This window comes from Kryptolebias marmoratus, linkage group LG14 (assembly GCF_001649575.2).
Source record: "Kryptolebias marmoratus isolate JLee-2015 linkage group LG14, ASM164957v2, whole genome shotgun sequence".
NCBI lineage: Eukaryota > Metazoa > Chordata > Actinopteri > Cyprinodontiformes > Rivulidae > Kryptolebias > Kryptolebias marmoratus.
Window position 1 is genome coordinate 23,371,111 of NC_051443.1, and position 18,959 is coordinate 23,390,069.

General features: G+C 38.9%; 1 protein-coding gene across 1 annotated transcript in view; it reads right to left on the bottom strand.

Annotated features, from left to right (window-relative positions):
• igsf9a (immunoglobulin superfamily, member 9a) overlaps positions 1–18,554 on the bottom strand; it is a 63,686-nt gene extending 45,132 nt beyond the window's left edge. The window contains exons 1-3 of the mRNA XM_017425538.3: positions 18,060–18,554; positions 7,445–7,533; positions 6,174–6,374 (exon numbers count right to left, since the gene is read on the bottom strand). Of these exons, the coding sequence (XP_017281027.1) occupies positions 6,174–6,374; positions 7,445–7,505 (262 nt within the window). The 5' untranslated portion in view covers positions 7,506–7,533; positions 18,060–18,554. The remainder of the gene's footprint in view (positions 1–6,173; positions 6,375–7,444; positions 7,534–18,059) is intronic.
• Positions 18,555–18,959: the final 405 nt, after the last annotated feature.

Below are 18,959 nucleotides of genomic sequence, written 5' to 3' on the forward strand. Positions count from 1 at the left end.
ACTAGACCGCAGAAACGGTGGCGAATCACTTCAGAAACAATAAATATTGGGTTAAAGTTGCGGGAAAGTTGCGGCGTTTTGGACAAAGTTGCAAAAAGTTGGGATTTTGCGGGGTTTGCTTGATTTTGCGTTAATAGTTGCGATTGCAACATCACGAAATCCTGGAGGGTCTGACTGATAAAAATCAAGCAAGCCAATTATATGTATTCCTTCAAGGAATATGCCATTTTTAATTAAATATGAAAATGTTGACTCGCATGCAAAATTGTACGTCACAGATGGGCATCATTTTTTTTCCATACAATTTTGACTTAGCTGACTTGTAATACAATGACTGAAAATTGCAAATGAGACTAAACCGCCACTTAATTTGAACATCAAATTATGTTTTATTTATGCCACACTGTTAGAATACCTGCCACAGTTTTATTATGTCCATCTGTGAGGACACTGTCCAGATTGATAGACTGAACCATGTGAACCTAGATTTCTCCAAATAAATTCTCTCCAGGTGTCAGTTCTTGGGTCCTTGTTTAAAGATGGAGGTATTAACTCACAACAGTAAGACTTGTTCAGGGATTACAGATGAAAACTAGCATTTTGGCTAACTCTGGTCCATCTACTATAATGCTAATTAATGTACATAGTCCCTGTCGAATAGTATAATAAACTAAACAGCTTGAGCCAACTTCATATTTTTAAAATTTGTTACTTTTGCGTGAGACTGTTATGAGCTGAATAACATTTGTGTTGCTACACAAATAAATGAGCGTACTGAGGATGCTGGACGTATCCGTTTCCTTGGTCTAATCCTAAAAACATCAGTTACAAATGATAAGCCTGAGTGTTTTCTTCTAGAATTGCGCCGCTCAAGGTGGCTGCATGTTGGAGTAGCTCTGTTACATTCCCTCCGAGATATTGCTTTTGAAAACTTTATTCCTCTTTTTTTTCTTGACGTCAATCATTTTTTTTGGATCATTATTTCCTCTGGTATCGAATGCTGTGCAGCTGGAAGCATTTTTACTGAAACCTTTTTTTACTTTTGGACATGACAACAAGTGTTAAATGCGAAGAACCCTGAAGTCCAGTCATGGCCAGAACCAAGCAGACCGGAGGTGAAGCTCCCAGGAAGCAGCTCGCCAACAAAGCCGCCAGCAAGAGCGCCCCGGCCGGCGGAGTGAAGAAGGCTCACCGCTACAGGCCCGGTACCGTGGCTCTCAAGGAAATCCACCGAGCTGCTCATCCGGAAGCTGCCCTTCTAGCAACTGGTCCGGGAGATCGCCCAGGACTTCAAGACCGACCTGAGCTTCCAGAGCTCGGCCGTCATGGCTCCGCAGGAGGCCAGCGAGGCTCACCTGGTGGGGATCTTTGAGGACGCCAGGACCGAGGACACATTGGGACAGAACCGCTACAAGACATCCATCCTGCCTACAGCCATCAGCATCTATAACAACTCTTTAACGAAACCAGGATTATGAGCTACAACAACATTTAATTCCACTTTGGGATTAAGTATCTTTGAATTGAATTTATGAAGTGTTTGTGTTAATCTGTATACCATCCAGAGGAAAACAAGTTTCAGAGACGGTACAACTCCTGGCAGACTTAACTGATCAAGTGGTAGGCTACATTAGCAGCACATTGTGTGCAGTTAGCGTAGCAACATTTTTCAGTTGACAAACTATAAAACTGACTCATACAACAATGGCAGGTTTAAAATATCTGATACAGCGTTTGCAGGATTTTCTAGGAATAGTTTGAGTGCTCTGAAATGGGTGCTGTTTAGTTGACCACCTCATGAATGTTTCTCCCCAATTCTCCAAACTGAGATCATTCTGACTGCAGTCTATTGAAGGTAAGAAACCACTCATAATTACGTCATATGATCCATACTCCACAAACAACAAACTACCCCTGCAGGGTGGGGCAGAGGGACGATCGCTGGGACAAAAACCCGAGCCTCGGCAGAGTGAATCACTCGGATAACTCGCATTAGATTCACAGCAGCTAAACAACAGTTGGAATCTGGGTCCTGAAGCCAAACTGCTCCGACACCTGAGAACATGCCTGAGGGGGTGAAATACACACCACCCGTTTCAGCTCTAAAGCGTTAGTTTCCCATGCTGCACCTGTTACTAACCAGTTCCTGTGAGAAAGCCTGAGCTCAACATCAGAAGGGACAAAGCATCCTTTTTCCGAAACCTTTTGTATCGGCAGAGAACAGCTTTCTGTTTGTCACCAGAGAGGCTGCTGATTAGCAAACCTGTCCTTTTGAAGACAGAAGTTTGAAGAGTACGAATATGCGAGTCCTCGGCCAAAGGGTAGGCAAATTTCAGCGTTACGACCAGTTGATCGCCCCGCTTCCTCTGAAACTAACATCAGGCTTAATGAGATGTGACACCGATGTATGCCGAGAACAGTCTTCTGAATCAGCAACAAAGGGGCTACTGTCTTTTACGAGCCTGGGCTGGAATTAAAGTGTGCCCTTCTTGCACCTAAAATAATTCATCAACCACGGTTTGCTCAGACTTTATTGCTATGTAAATGCCAGTATCACATTTCCTGGTCAGGTTGTTTAAGGGAGTGGCAGCCCGCTCGGGGGAAAAGGCTTTGTCTCAATTAAAAGCAGGTTCTGATCCTTTGACAAACACGCATCTAAATGAAAAGATTACTGCTCATTAGTCTGTGTTAGCAAAGGCAGTAAATCTGATGCAAGGATGCTGTTACTCTGTGCAAATATAGACTTAAAACAATCTATATTAAAACACATTCACAGTGGCACATTCTAACGTAGATACTTAAAAGATTAATAAAAACAGCCCAAAATAATGCACTAGTACTTTTAAAATGGGTACCGTTTGCTAAAATTGATCATTTTAGAAATGTAAATTTTTACCCATCTTTCAATTATTTCCTTTTTTAGGAACATTTTGTAGGTTTTATTTAGGTTAAGCATGTATGGACAAGAAAAGTCTAATTTAAGAGCATAAGTTGTTTCTATAAAGCAGCAGTTTGGATCAGTGTTACCAACAAGTATCCAGTTTTGATTGATCAATTTCCTTTATTTCCTGAAAGCAAGTTAAAAAAAAAAAAAAAAAAAAAGGAGCCCGGTCTCATTTTCCACAACGTTTTGCTGCATTTCATTTAAAGTGAAGTTTGCAGATGACACCCCCACAGTGGGATTAATCTCCGACAACATTCAGTCCCTTCAGGATTTCGCGGGCATTTTTTTGTGATTGTTGCGGCTAAAATGCCTGATTTCGCGGGGCATTTTCCTAAAAGTTGCGATTTTATTCTTTTACTAAAATCAATAAACAACCATAACTTTTAATATCTAAACCAAAAATACTTCCTAGTTTTCTAAGATAATTGCCAACAAACATTGACATTCTCAAAAGGTGCTTTATTTGAGAACTTTGATAGCTTCTAAACTGACATTCATGAGCATTTCTGGATCGTCCCTGGTCTGCAGCTCTCCTCACATGTTTTGCAGACACAAAGTGTTTGTCGATGCGTTTATGTTCCATGATTACACTGCAGGACGTGCAAAACAGCTGCAGCTGGGGAGGAAACTGGTTTGCTGAAATCTTTGTGGGCAAATGTGAAGCATTAGCGCACATTTTGGCTTCGGTCGCTGCTCCTGCACGCTCCCGGCATTCTGATGTTAACAGGAAGTGACGTCACGTGTCTTCTTCCTGAGTTATTTGGGGTTATTTTGTATTCCACGCTACACAAACCCACAAAGAAGAGACTAGACTGCAGAAACGGTGGCGAATCGCTTCAGAAACAATAAATATTGGGTTAAAGTTGCGGGAAAGTTGCGGTGTCTTGGGCAAAGTCGCAAAAAGTTGCGATTTCGCGGGATTTGCTCGATTTTCGCGAAATCCTGGAGGGTCTGAACAATTAGCACCAACTACAGAGAAGAAATCCAGCGCCTGGTCAGCTGGTACTCTGACAGCGACCCGGTTCTGAACACCAACCAGGACCAACGATATCATCGTGGATTTCAGGAGATCAAGGAAAACTGTTGCGAGTTGCCACACGAGTTTTGTTGTACTCATACAGTGACAATAAAAGCTTTTTAATCCTTTAATCCTTAACATTTTTTCCTTTTATAATATTCATGCATTCTTTTATTTCACCTCAAACAAAGTCACAACACTTTTTTTTTGGAAGAAATATGGAACTTTTTTTAGTTATCCGATCAGTTCCACATCCACTTTTCCCTCCTGCGAGTTCTTTTTTTTTTAGTTACTAAAACATTTTAATATCCATCGAATCATAACACTGCAGATGTAGTTTCAATTCCTTTAAACCCCATCTCCCAAATGTAAGACACATCAGATGCCTTTGGAAACTCAACTGGAATAAAAATCAGTTTGTGTGGGTCTGAACAGCATTTAGCTGCACAGCGTGTAACGACTGATGCAACAGTATGTAGGCCGGGTTTTGAAGAAAATTTAGAAAGTTGCCTCAGCAGTAATTAAGCAGTCAGATGTTGATTGCTGCTACCTACCCCTCCTCGTGTTTTCATGTTGGTTGAATGCTTTACTTAGTTAGCTGCCTGCTATTTCCCACCTGAATGCTAAAGTGCACAAATTCATTTAATTTCATGACGATTTCATCCAAATGTGCAGTTTAATCAAAACATGATACTGCAACAGAAATTCAGACGTCTCTTCCGACATCTTTATGGAAAAGAAAGTAACAAAAGGAAAGATCTGAGCCACCCAGACATGCTGTCTTTTTGTCCACATTTGTTCCATTGTTTAGAACTTTAAAGGACAACAGAAACCACACAAAGGCAGCTTTAACCCATCGAGGATCTTTCTTCGCCACAGACCGGCTTTGTTCTCCCTGCTGAGGGCAGAAACTACACAATACATGTTGATGATGCAACGGGAGAGTTTCAGCTCATTTTAAAAGGAGCTGCATTCAAAAGGCCACCGAGGTGTGGCACCGAGTGAACTCTGAGAACCAGATTTTGGTTTCATTCTTCCAGAGGATGGAATAGTGACTACAGCTCACAGCACAATATAATACTTTCAGCCGGGGCCTTAAATCTCTCTCTTTCTTTACGTGACAGTTAAGATTAAAACGGAGGATTCACTTCAATCCCTGTTTCCGAAGCACGCTTTTCACACATTCAGTCATCAATAATTACATTCCAAACATCACGCTAAGTGCAAACATCAACACAGTCACTAAAACAGTAGGATATTATCCTCTTGACAAGAAGTATTTTTTTTGTGCGTCGGTTCAGTGATTTTCACATAAAGGCTCGCTGATGAAAGTGCTAACTGACACAAAATGGCACACTTGCAGTAGCAAACCATCTTTAGATAGTTTTAGTTTTATTTTTATTTTTAAGAAGCAGTGAAGCACTTATGACCTACCACCATGGAAAACAGGTGACCATGTAATTGCCTGTGTTTAAGTGTGTTGTGCATTTTTGTCTCTTTTAGCAAAATATCAAATATTGGACGGATTTTAATAAAATTCTCAGAAAGTAGCTGTAGATGTGCAATGTATAATTAACTTATGCCCCTTTTACACGGGCTCTAATTCAGAGGTCTGGCTCTCCTCCGCTCGGCTCTATAAAGAATGCATCGCGACGAAAACTTGACGCAAGTTGTGGAAACAACGGAAGCGCTATGGCCAACGTTGGTCCTGTGTTGTTGCTGTTTTTTAAACTTATGGGGATTCTCCTGAGACTTCAGGAAGAGAGGCGCAGTGGAAGAAATGCTCTGGATGAGCAGGACGGCTGTTATCCGCCGGAGGTTTCAGGCTTTACAGCGCCTTCAGCTGGGGGACAGACGGCAGAAACGTTGCAGGGTAAGCTAACGCTGTTGTTTATATTCCTACCTTCACTCTTTATGCTTGCATCTGGTCACACCCACGACCAATGAGTGAACAGGAGCTAAGCTTGCGCCGCCCACCCGGCAGGGACCGGCCTCGAAAAAATGCCGGTGGAAACGTGCGCAAAGCGAGCCGAGCAGAGTGGAGCCGGGACCTTTAGAGCCGGTGGAAAAGGGGCATTAGAGTCGACCCAACCGGTTAACCTCGTCCAACGCAAACATGGCCGAATCATCTGCGGAACCTCACTTCATAAAATCTGAACCATCAATTTAAAACACAAGTGCATCTTGGTGACAGATGCACGTGATACTCACCCTCGTAATTTGGATGGACTCGAGGTGCATAAGATCCAAATTTGATCAGGACAGGAACGTCAAATCCTTGTCGTATCCATTCCACCACATGCTGGGACGCAGAGGGCACCGCGGCTGCTTCTGATGGAAGGAACCGACAGTCCAGCTCCACCGAGCCGCCGACCCTTCCACGGACCTCTGACCTTTCACCTTTAATGGTCACTGCAAAGTTTATCCACAGATTAGTTTTAGTTAATTGTGTGACTGACTCCTATCAAAACAGCTCAATCTGCAACAATGTGCTACCTGTACATTTAGTTTATTTTAGCTCATCTTTTAGATATTGTCAGATTCCTAATTGTTGTTTAGTTCAGCTTTAACTTTATCATGATTTTATTTAGATTATTTCAGCTACTATTTTGACTGTCTTAGCTCAAGTTTAGATATGATTAGTTTCATGATTTTACTCAAGTTATCCTATATTTCATTTAGATTATACATGATTGATGTGTTTTTCTGTTGTGAAGCGCTTTGGATCCCCTTGCAGCTTAAAAGTGTTATAAAAAAAAATCTCACTTCACTTCAAATCTCACTACAAGTTTTGGTTCTAGTAGCTTTTGCGTTTCAGAACATTTAACTTTAAAATAATATTCCCCACAGAAAACAGAAATCTCTTCAGTTCCTTCAGAAACATTGTTCTCTTGGTGGATCTGTGCTCCATTTTCTTGTCTTTGACTTCTTATGCTACTTTCAGCTACTGTTTTGCAACAATTTTTAAACATTTGTTTTAATTATTTTAGCTTTTAGCAACCACTTTGCTACTTTTAGCTACTGTTAAGCTAATTTTAACTAGTGCCTATTGTGATACTTTTAGCTGAAACTGAGCAAACATGAGCATAGTTTTTTTTTGTAATTCTAGTTACTTTGATATTTCAGATTTACTGTTTTAATTCGTTTTAGCTAATTTTTTTTCATTTTATCTTTTGGCAACCGTTTTCCTAATTTTAGCTGTTTTTCTACTTTAACTACAGTTTTTCTACTATAAGCATATGTTTTGGAAAGTTAAGTTACTTTTAGATTTTAGTTTGTTTTGTTTGCTTTAAAATTTTAAACACATTAACAATGAATTGTTCAACACAATGCAGCCAAGTCATTCAGCACTTAGCATTTATACTAAATGTTCACAGAAAATGCAATTTGTCTCAATTTATTTACAATACTGTGTAAAAAACTTAGCTGGAATTAGAGTTGGATATGATATATTCTTCACATTGAACAATAGAGATACTCACAAAGGTGGGAAATAACTGCAAACACAGCAAAAGTCTGCCAAGATGATCTCGCTGATCCCATATCTGTCACTCACACAACCATGTTCAGTCTGTTGGCAAAGGAGACAATTGTCAGATTCACATTACTTCCCTGGCTGCACATAAGACGACAGCCATCTGCAACAGATTTCCCAGCTAAAAAGACTCTAACCGAGCTGTCACTTCTGTCATAATTTTACAGGAAGGGAGAAAAGGGGTGTTCGCATTTTTGTACACTTTTCCAATAACTGGAATTCATCTCATGTCATTACAGAAATGGGCAGAGCAGCCTTCAGAGCCAGAAACCCCGGCTTCCGTCTCCTTTTCTGGAAGAAAAACAAAAATGTCATAAATGTCAAATAAATCGTTGGAGGCACATGATGCAGACCGGCGTCTTAAGTGTTTTGTTTAAAAAGGCACATCAGAGAGCAGAAACGGCCGGAAACGGTCAAGGACAGCGACCTGCGAAGACGATGGGACCACTTCAGGAAGACGGAAGGAAACGTTAAAAATGCAGCAACTGTTACAGTTCAGTCGAAACTAACCCGGTTCGGATGTTTAAACCCCAACAGAGGAACCAGAGGTCAGTTTGGTGTCAGATCATTTAAACATTGTGTTGTTCTTAAACGCTTTTTTGTATGGAATAAATCTGAATTAGTAAAAACCACTTCCTACACATTTATGGTCCATGAAAGGTGGGTGATCATGTAATTGACTACTTGTTTCTTTGTTACCTAAATAGTTCATGAACCAGACAGTGAATATTAACGAAACTTTCAGAAAGTAATTACTAGATGTATATCTACAACTTTTTTTTTCTTAACTTTATTTAAAATAATCAGTTTACAAACAAAACAAGGCAAGAACGGCAGAACAAAGTATCAAAAACTTACAGGTTGAGTTGTATACATTTAAAGCAAAATAAACAAAAATAAAACAAAAAAAACATACTACACAAATACAGAGGTTTACAATAAATCAAAATTATTAATTAAAGCACAAAGTTGTTGAGCAGATTTACTTTTAACTAAAATTAGAGACTCACAAAAAATGTACATCTACAACTAATCAACCGTTGGAGTTTATCACAATTAAGATGGCTGTAACTTAATTAATTTTACAGATTGAGGTAATATTTGATGTCATTTGAAACTCATATTCCAAGAATGCACAGTTCACACAAGGTCTTTGACGACACAAAATATCTGATTACATTTTGACCATCTCCTTATGATTATCAAGGGTATCTGCTCGATGATTTTTATGATTTTTTTATGATTGTAGTGCAATTCTACTGATGTTTTATGACGTAAAGCACTTTGAATGCCTTGCTGCTGAAATGTGCTATACAAATACATTTTTACTTCCTTACACTTTGCTATGCAAAACGCCGTGCATTCCTTCTGAAAATGATAGTTTCGTTATTATAACGCTCCAAATGCTGTTGCAAAAACCCATCTGTTTCCTAAACCTCTTAAGCAAAGAGTGAATATATAACTTACGCATCCAGCAACATCACGCTCGGCCTATAAATTAATCGACCATCTGAATGAAATTAAACATTCAATGCATTTTAAGAAAGGGAAAAAATTGTTTTGTCTTTCGTAAACAGGGTTAACTGATCCACATCTGCTTTAATTATGTCAGTTCTGATACAAACGGCTGCATAATTCAGAGTAAAACAATAGCGACCGATAAACCGAGTCAGTTGCAGACCAACAATAGCTGTAATACGAAAATTCAGGTTTGAAAAAATGCACATTTGGAATGAATGTAGTTTCATTTAAAAAAAAACAAAAACAAAATGGATGTCTAACAGCAAGATATTGCAAATACTTTTTACACTGTATACATTTCTTTTCTTGCAGCTAATCTCCACTCAGCAGCAAGTCGAGCAGAAAGAATTAAGTGTCAGACAGAAACAATCGCTCGGTTTGTTGTTGTTTTTTTTAAAAGACAATGCAACGAATCAACATTATTTAAATCGCGACAGTAGCTAAGGGACTATTGTTTAACCGCTTTTTGCTAGACTGATGTAAAATTACATTTTCAATTTAAAAAAAAACAATTTTGACAAGAACATAAGATGAAATGTAGACGGATTGAAGTTTACCAGCAAATGTCCCTTAATTTTGACACTTAGCTTGATTTTATTTAACTAATTATGTGGTTTCTGAAGGTGACTGTAATTGGGCTGCAAAGGGAAGTGGATATACACAAGAATTCAGTTCTATACATTTAATTAAAGTTATTCTCTCCTCGTTTAACTTCATTAACTTGGAGTAGTTTGTCTAGATTTTGAAGGCTTCGAGAGGACATTATTGGTTGAAATACTGTATAACAAAAAGGGAGATAACTATGCTTGTCTGTATATGCTTGTAGTTTCAAAACATTTAAAATTGAAGGCTATTCATTGAAGGAATAATGAAGACTTATAAAGAGTAATAAAAGAAGACTATTTCGTTTTAATGATTATAGTTCTAATATTTAAGCCCTTGCCTTCCTCAATGATCCTATATTTAAAGCTGTAAACGTGCTGTTGTCCCAGCAGACGTGCAAACCCTATTTTCAGTTCCTTACCAGCAAGGCTTTTATGAGATTTCACATTTTATGGCCGGGGCTAAAGTCTGAACCAATAGAAAACAATTACACAGGCTGTCAACAGCTGCTGTGCTTGGTTCCACACGCTCGCCACGCTTCAGTGAACAGCATGGCATACGAGATTTTCTACAAAATGTGCATGGAAGTCAAAAATCAATCAGCAGCTGTTGATCATCATCCGCTGGAATGGAAAGCCCTCCATCCTTCACCTGCGTGGCTTTATGCAAATATAACTCAGAAAAAAGGTGGGACATGGTGTAAAATGTAAATAAAACCAAGTATCTCATAGTTTATTCACAGTAGAACATTTTAAACACTTGATATGTTTAATTTGAAAAATTCGTACAATTTTTTTGGGGGGGAAAGTAAGAATTTGATGGTAGCAACATCTCAAAAATGTTGGAACAAATGCAACAAAAGGCTGTAAGAAATAGCTGGAGAAGCATTTTGCAACCAATTGGGTTAATTGGCATTAGGTCAGTAAGAGAATTGGGAGTAAAAAAAAAAAAAAAAAAAGGATTTTAAGAGAATCTGAATTTCTTAGAAGTAAAGATGGGCAGAGGTTCACTGGTTTGTGACAAACTGTAAAAATAGTGAAATAATTTCAGAAAAATGGTTAACAGACAATTGGGAAGCCTTTGAATATCCCCATCATCTACAGTTCATAATATCAAAAGATTTTAATAATCTGGAGAAATCTCTAAGGTCAAAGGTCAAAAGGCTGGATGGTGATGATCAGGTTCTGCTCAGGAACACAGTTCACCGTGCCGTCCACTAACGCTGATTAAAGCTCTATCAGGCAGAGAAGAAGCCAGATGTGGACAGATGTGTCTCCTCTGGACCAAAGAGGAGAACTGTTCTGAGGTCAGCCTGCCTCTCTGATGGTATGGGGGTGCATTAGTTCCTCTGGGATGGGCAGCTTACACATCTAAAAAGGCTCCATCAACGCAGAAAATCTACATGCTTTAGAACAATATATGCTTCCATCGAAACTACATTTCTTTTCAAGGAAGACCTATATTTCAGCTAGACTATAGTAAACCTCGTACGGCATCCATATTACAACAGCACGCCCTCATTTATTCCTAAAACTTATACAACCTCTCAGTTTAAACATTTGATGCGTTTCCTACATTTCATTGCAAATTTAAAAACGGGTTTAGAAGAGTGGGAGCTCTTTGAGTTCCGTTTTTATTTAGATTTTACACAACGTCCCCTGGACATTTTGTTTGCAGAGACTGGACAAGGTCAACCAAGGAGAAGCTTCTGCTCCTTTTCTCCACAAAACGTCAAAAAGTAGAAAAGTAGAAGATTCAGACAAAGCCTGTCTCCTCATTTGGCGCTTAACGAACAGATGCTCAGCAACTTCTCCACATTCTTTAACAAATGTCTCTTGTTCACTCAGAAGAATGAGGATGATGAATCTCATTATTGGGTATTCAGTTTTTATCATCTTATTGACTGCAGAAATGTAACCTGTCACGTCTATCATAGATTTAAAAAGCTGACAAGTTTACATGGATAAAAAACCTTTTTTTTTTTTAAAGCTTTATTGGTAAGAATAATTTTTTTGTCTAGTAAAACAGACCCCGTAACATGAATCAACACTGGCAACAAGTAAAAGAAGAAAAAAGATCTTTTTTGTAGGAAGAAAGGGAGCGGAGAAAGTGAGGCAAACACAGCAAGAAGAAAAGATGAGAGGCAAAAAAATCTCATTAAGCTGCAGGACACTTTCTGTCATTAAATCCGAACCCAAAACTCAGAGCTGCCAAACAAAGCGGCCTGCATCGGAGGAACTCAAATTGTCTCCAGACATTTCTCTCAGACACACTCGGCCGTCCTCTGACATTGATAGCACAGCTGTGACGGCACGGCACTCTGGGAAGGCTTTAACGCCGTAATAAACGAGCGAGTAGAAGGCACCCCCGTCTCACGGAGATTTATCACCTGACTGAAATAGAAATGTCAGTGACAGGCATGCTGTTGAAATTCTGTTGTTGTAATTTTAATCTGCATAAAGAGAAACATGGGGGACGAGCTGATTCATCATGACCGGGGCACGGCAACAGATTTATCAGCGTCTCTGACGCCGCATCGCATTTAAAACCAGAAGATAAACGCGCTCCTGCACAAATGCTTTCTGATCAAACAGAGCTTCTTTTTAAAGTTCTTGTTCGAATCCATATTGTTGGCAACAAAACACGTCCTACCTATTGATTTAGATGCTACAGAGGCTGTATTCTTTAAGGGAGTCTGAAGCACAGAGCTTTGTTCAGTGCATTAGGACCATTTCAAGGCTGTTTGTATCTGCCAGCAACATAAATTGAACATTAACCTCTGAAGAGAGAAAAATAAAGAGGAGAAAGGGTCAAGTGCTAATGTGCTGCGACTGTAGAAACATAAAAACACATCCGCAGAAAGTATGGTTCAAAGGCCCCTTAAACATTCATTTTTTTATTTAAACATAAAGAACAGACTTAAAACATGGATTTGAATCACACTTAAAGATTATTTCACTGTTACAAATTAAAGTCACAACAGCGTGTAAGGAAGGCAAAATGAGGCGAAATTATCTGCAAGCAATTCAAATTGATAAAGTCACTTTTTGCATAAATTTGTTTAGGCGTGGCCCATTTCTTAAAGCTCTGGCCTCCTGCTGACATCAACTTTTTTTCTGGGCCACCAAGCTTGAAAGATTTTCCCGATAAACGCTGAAATAAAATCCTGAAACATGTATCAATGTCTTCATTACTAATACTGCAAACGAGTATTTGAACTGCATCGAATGGACCTTCACTACCCTTGTTACCCATGCCTGGTCAAGATGCTAAAGCACATTAAAAAATAGGTTTTGAGTGTCATTATAATAGAACAAAAAGAGCAATCAGTGTTGAAAAATGTGGATTTATTGCAGCAAATACTGTGCAGCCCTATAATTAGCATACTTTTAGCACATTAGCATGCAAACAGTGAGGTAAAGGGTTTAAATGACTGCAACTTTTACTTATATAAACTGATTTAAATTGCAATAGTTACAATTTACTGATTCATTAATAGAAAAAGCTCAGAATATAAAACTGTTGGCACTAGTCAAGTCAAATTTATTTATATAGCACTTTTCAGCAACAGGGCAGTACAAAGTGCTGTACAACATGCAAACATAAAAATACAGAGTCATAAAACACACACAACGATATCGAAGATATAGAGCTAAGCATATCTAAAACATGAGACACAAAATAAGACTAAGTCGTACTAAAGATAAACCAAAGATAAATTTAGGAGAACCAAACTACAATATAATAAACTAGAGTTTAAAACCTCGGCTGAACAGAGGCCGTGAAAACACACACCCAATTTAAAGTTACATAAAAATACACTTTTTTAAAACAAGTCATACTAAAAATAAATTAAAAATTAAAATAAACTGAGGAAAACCAAACTAGGATATAATGACTAGGATTTAAAAAAAATCTCAGTTAATGAGACGTCATAAAAACTGAATTTTAGATACCAAAGGCTAACTAAGGGTACGGGATGGCCAGCTAAGAGTTAAAACCATTTTAATAGTTTAATAAAAGATCTATGTGGTAAAAACTAAGATAAGTAAAATAAAAGTACTGTAAGGCTAACTAAGAGTACCAAAAGCCAGCTAACAGATACATTTTAATAGAAACAAGATAAACAACTTAAAGTAAATAAATTTTTTAACTTCCTAAGGCTTTTTTCACACCGGATGACATCCCTGTTCCAACATAAAGGAAATCCACCAGACTGTGGATGACCTTTGCGGGGTTTTGGCGAGATCTACGGGCACGTATTAGGAATGTACCCAGGTCCCCATTAAACGTGATAAGGCCCCGAGCGTGGACGGGACTTCTGTAGCAAGGATTAAGTGGTGGCAGGGTAAATACCCACATGTACCAGCATGGCTTGATTGTTAAAATCTGAAGCAGGATCTAGGCTACAACCCTCCTCAAGACCAACCTAACGCCGACGTGGTAGCATCAGGCTAATATAGCATAATCCTGCAGCACGTAGCTGCATCCTGACAAGTCTGAGAGAGAGTTATGCCAGGGCTGAACACGTGGAGCATAGTGAAAGCATCTCTGGGAAACAGAAAATAAGGAAAAATTGATTTGGTGAACACTCAGAGGTCATCATCCCAAACGAAAAGGGATTAAATCAAGACGCCAGAGTCAAAAGTTTCACATTTTGATTTGTTTAAAAGCACACAAAGCCAAAAAAAATTTTTTAATTCATTAGGTTTTTCTTTCAGTTTAAGATCTTCACAAGAATTAAAGTCTCAAACCAGCTGAAGAAATCTTTTCTTTAAAATAATAAAACTTCAGCTCTACTTAAAATCTAATTTTTTTCCCCAGACAAAAAGACTTGAATGGCTCCGTTTTATTCCACCCTACAATATTCAGCATATTTTACTGTATCCCAATAATTTTAAAACACTACTCGAGTATTTTTTTTTTTTTTTTCCTCTGCCCGTCTCATCCTTGAAATCTTTAAGACTGTGAAATGTCATGTCAGCCCCCTCTCAGGGGTAAAAACGCTCCTCATTGTCATTCACCCTGCTCCAACCCAGATCTTCACTGGTATTGTCGTAGCTTTGCTTTTAAGATTTCCCCAGGTCGCTTACAGTATTCCATCTGCCCTCTGGTACTCCGCATTAGATGCTTTTGGCCTTTTTCTTCCTTTTAATTATTCCATCACAATGCGAACCGTCTGTGTGGCTCGGTTTGATGTGCACTTAAGAGGGGAAAAATAGGACAGGCTGAAAAAGAAGAGGAAACAGGAAAAATAAAGGAGGTTTCCACTCTGTGGGCATCGCGGTGCTCAGAGCACAAACATTGGGTATCTTTTCTTTGAATCAAGGTGACTGCCACAATCTTTTTTTGTCGACTGAATCAATTAAATACACTCACTGTAAAGCCTCGGCGTTGGCACCAAGTAAAGAACAGCGATTTTCAGGTCAAATTGAAGTCATAAACTCTGTCTTTAAACTCCTGAACAAGTCAGAGCCCATGCTAACTGGATGTTTTAAACTAAACAACCCCACATTAAATTATATATCGGAAAAGAAATATGTTAAATGCTTTAAAAATAATTATTGCTTTACAATATTTTGCATGTTTTCTGTACTGTGTTGACGACAAAAGAGTCTAAGATCTGAAAAAAACTAGCATGAGACATCATCTGCTGCTTGTCTGCTGAGCTGCGATGCAAAACACCTGTCCACGTGTGACTGGCTGCCTTTGAATTAATCCAAAGCGTAGCTGTTGGAAGGGTAAAACCTTTTTCCAGGTAAAACTCTTGAATAAAGACATGATTAGTGAAAAATGTCATGCCACGGTTGTTTTCATGTGAGCTTTGTGACTCAGAGTCTGATTCTGATGGACAGAATGTCCTAAATTAATCGACTTCAGGCCATAAATTTAAGAATACAATTGTTGATTGCTGCATAAAGTATTGAAAAGATGGGTCCTCGCTCTCTTTTGGCAAAACAGAACTATTAAATAACAGAATTTCTCAATAGGCTTGATTAGACACAGACTAAAGGTTTTGCCATCTTTAAATAAATGGTATTGGCCAAATAGGAGCACATAAAGTTGAATAAAAGGCAGAAACATTTTCCGTGTCCTGTTGTTAATACGCTTCCTGCAGCAAAGATTTCTTCCACAGCAGGGTGCAATTTTTTTGAACACCACCTCCAGTCAACAAAGGAATGCTTAATTTTAAAAGACTCATGTTCACCGGGAAAAATGGTAATTGGAATAATTACCTGGTTAGATGCAAAATGTTTGTGACTGCGGGAACTCGCCCTCGCCATAACACAAAAGCCGGGACTCAACTCGCATTTTCCACAGTAATGAGGGCGTTGCTCCGGTTTGTCGCGGTAAAGATGGCGCTGAGCTAAAACGGCAAGTGACCAAAAGAACAAGACCCTGGATCCAAGATCCTGAAATGAGGTTCCTCTGCAGGGTGGCCGGGTTCAGCCTTAAAAAGATGTGCTCAAACACGTCGAAACGAGTCAGCTGAGGAGGTCCGGGCATCTGACTGAGATGCCTCCTGGACACCTCCGTCTGGAAGGAGACCACGACAAAGACCAAGAACTTGTTGAGGCTGTTATGCATCCTTTCCGGTCTGGGAACGCTTTGGAATTCCCTTCTAGACCTGTTGCCTCTGCGACCAGATCCCAGATATTTATGGCTGCTGAGCTCCTAAAGACCATGACTTCATTAAAGTTAGTTTTTAGCCTTGGCTTGAAAAGTCATTTCATTGTTTTTCTTTTTTGCTAACAAACCGAGCGAATAAAAATCACAAAGCAAATTGTCTTTTGAGAAAATTCCCAGAAAAACTGTTGATGAGCAATTGTTCAATAGCAATTTTAATCTACTCCAGCTGGCTTTCGGTGTTAAGTATCAAGTGTTTACTGTACCGGTACAATTGAAGTGGCACCATGCAAGTTTCTCTCCTTCGCACGTTAATTAATTGCCACCGAGCTCCCTCTGATGTTGTAAACCTGATGGAAAAAATATTTCAGGAAACCAAGCCCAGCTGGTGCCTCGACAGACTCGATAACAACCAGCGAGAGAGTTTAAAACCATTAAACGGAGCTCATCTGGGACAGCTATGAAAATATTTCTTCCATCCATCCATCCATTATTTTATTTTACTCCCCCCCCCCCCCTTTCCGGGTCACAGGGGAGCCGGCGGAACACGGCGCGAGAGGAGGGGCTCACCTCAGACAGGTCGCAGGAATATTTCTTCCATAATCGATTAAATGAAGACAGACTCTGGTCTCGGGGCAAATTTAACAGCATAGAGAAGAAATTAGGTTTTATTTTCTGCCTCTGCATATCATTTCCCCGCTGTTTGCTGAACCCATAAAAAGGTATTATCCAGGGGAGGAAAAAAATCCATCTTGGTGGACTGAAAGCGATAAGAATCAAGCACTTATCAGCTTCTCTTTGAACCATTTGGGTGAAACATTTTTAAACAGCAGCTTACATCTGAAGTTTGAAATACGATGCATTTTTATTGCTCCTGGAATAAAACATCATTTGACTTCATATGAAAAGATAAAGGCAGTATTTTCTTGAAGCAAAGCGACCAATTTATCAGATCCTTGTATGTTTGCTTAATTCTAAAAGCTGTGGTCTTTCATTAAAATGCAGAGAGGTCCGGCTCAGGAAGGTGTTCTCTAGCAAAAGGTCCAAAATAAATCAATTTAAATGTTTTGTTTATTGTTTATTCAGCCGTGTAGCTCTCCGTAGGCTGGCAGCTCTGCAGGGGGAAGCGGAGTAAAAACGCAGGCCGGGGAATTACCGTAAATCTTAGAAAAGCTGCGACGCCTACAAACGAATTCCCGTAAACCGCGGAAAAGCCGTGCCTCTAAAATTTAACCAACTGTAAATGTGTGTGTGTGTGTGGGGGGGGGGAGCCACACCGCCTTAAATGAATCATCCTGGATTGTCCAAAAAAGCTGCACAGCTTTAAATAAATTAACAAACGCCGGAAAAGTAAGCCGTGTAAAACAAATCACCGTAAATGTAGAAAAAGCTACGCTGCCAAACATGTGAGGAAAGCTCTGTTGCCTTAAATAAAGCATCCTAAATATGGGAAATCATGAACACACATATACACACACACACATATATATATATATATATATATATATATATTTGTTTCAATTTTATTCTATTGAAATTTAACAACTAATCTGGGTCTAGATAAGACTGCAGTTGAGTCCGGATGTGGACTGCGGTCCACCATTTGAAGACCTTTAATGGTTCAGAAAGCATAAAAGGTTTACATGTTCCCAATTAAAACAGAGGAAACCCAAGAAGGAAGATATGAAAATAAAACCAGCCCCTGTTTGAATTAAACTTTTTTCGTTTCTCAGCAGATAGTGATAAAAAAAGCCCCTCAGATATTTAATTTGTTTTAGCTTTCCGAGTCACCTGCGCGTCTATAAACTCACCTGTAGCTCGGTACCTGCTGGGCTTCTCCTCACAAACACGTCCTGATTTCATCTTTTTTCTTCTTCTTTTTCTTCTTTTGTTAGTTTTAATCCAACTTCATCGTCTGTCTGTTTGTTTTGCGTCCTTTAGAGCAGTAGAGCTGAAACACGAGCGTGTTTTTCTTCCTCTTCTTCTTCTGTAAAAGCCCACCGGTCACAGGTGTTTCATTACACGCACAGGTGACGCACTCAGGACCCCTCCCCCTTCCTACTTCCGGGTTCCGTTCACCAGTTTAAGCTGCTGAATGTTTTAAGCCTCTGAGGTGGTGTGATGCCAGAGCTCGTTAATGCGGGGTGACATGACCACTCATTTATTTATATATTTATTTGAAATGTGTTCATTTTATTTATTTATTTATTTATTTTCCACTTTTCAGTCCCCTGATGAGATCCAGCTCAGTGGAACCACAAGAGGGTGTCCTTCACTGCATGTTGGAGGCCAAACAGGGAGGAATTACAGTTCATGCTGTAATTATGTTGTTTTTAAAGAGCAAATAAAAAGCTCTGTGGTCAGGTTTCAAAGTTCATTTAAGGATATTTACTAGAATTAAACCATCTGTTCCTTCTTTTATTTATTCAGCACTGAAAACATCTATTTGTTAACACTATTAAATTTATTTTTATTTTCCGTAGTTTTTACCTTGCATTCATGCTCTCCTTAGCGTAACCTGGTTTCCATGGCAACCAAATGTGGATAGATGATCATCTATTTACCTTTTTGTTTTTATTTATGAAGACTACTACTACTACTAATAATAATAATAATAATAATAATAAAGAAAAACAATGGGGGAAAAATGGATTCATATTCATTAAAACCTCAGCAAGTTTCAAACATTTCCTGATTAACTTATTTTTATA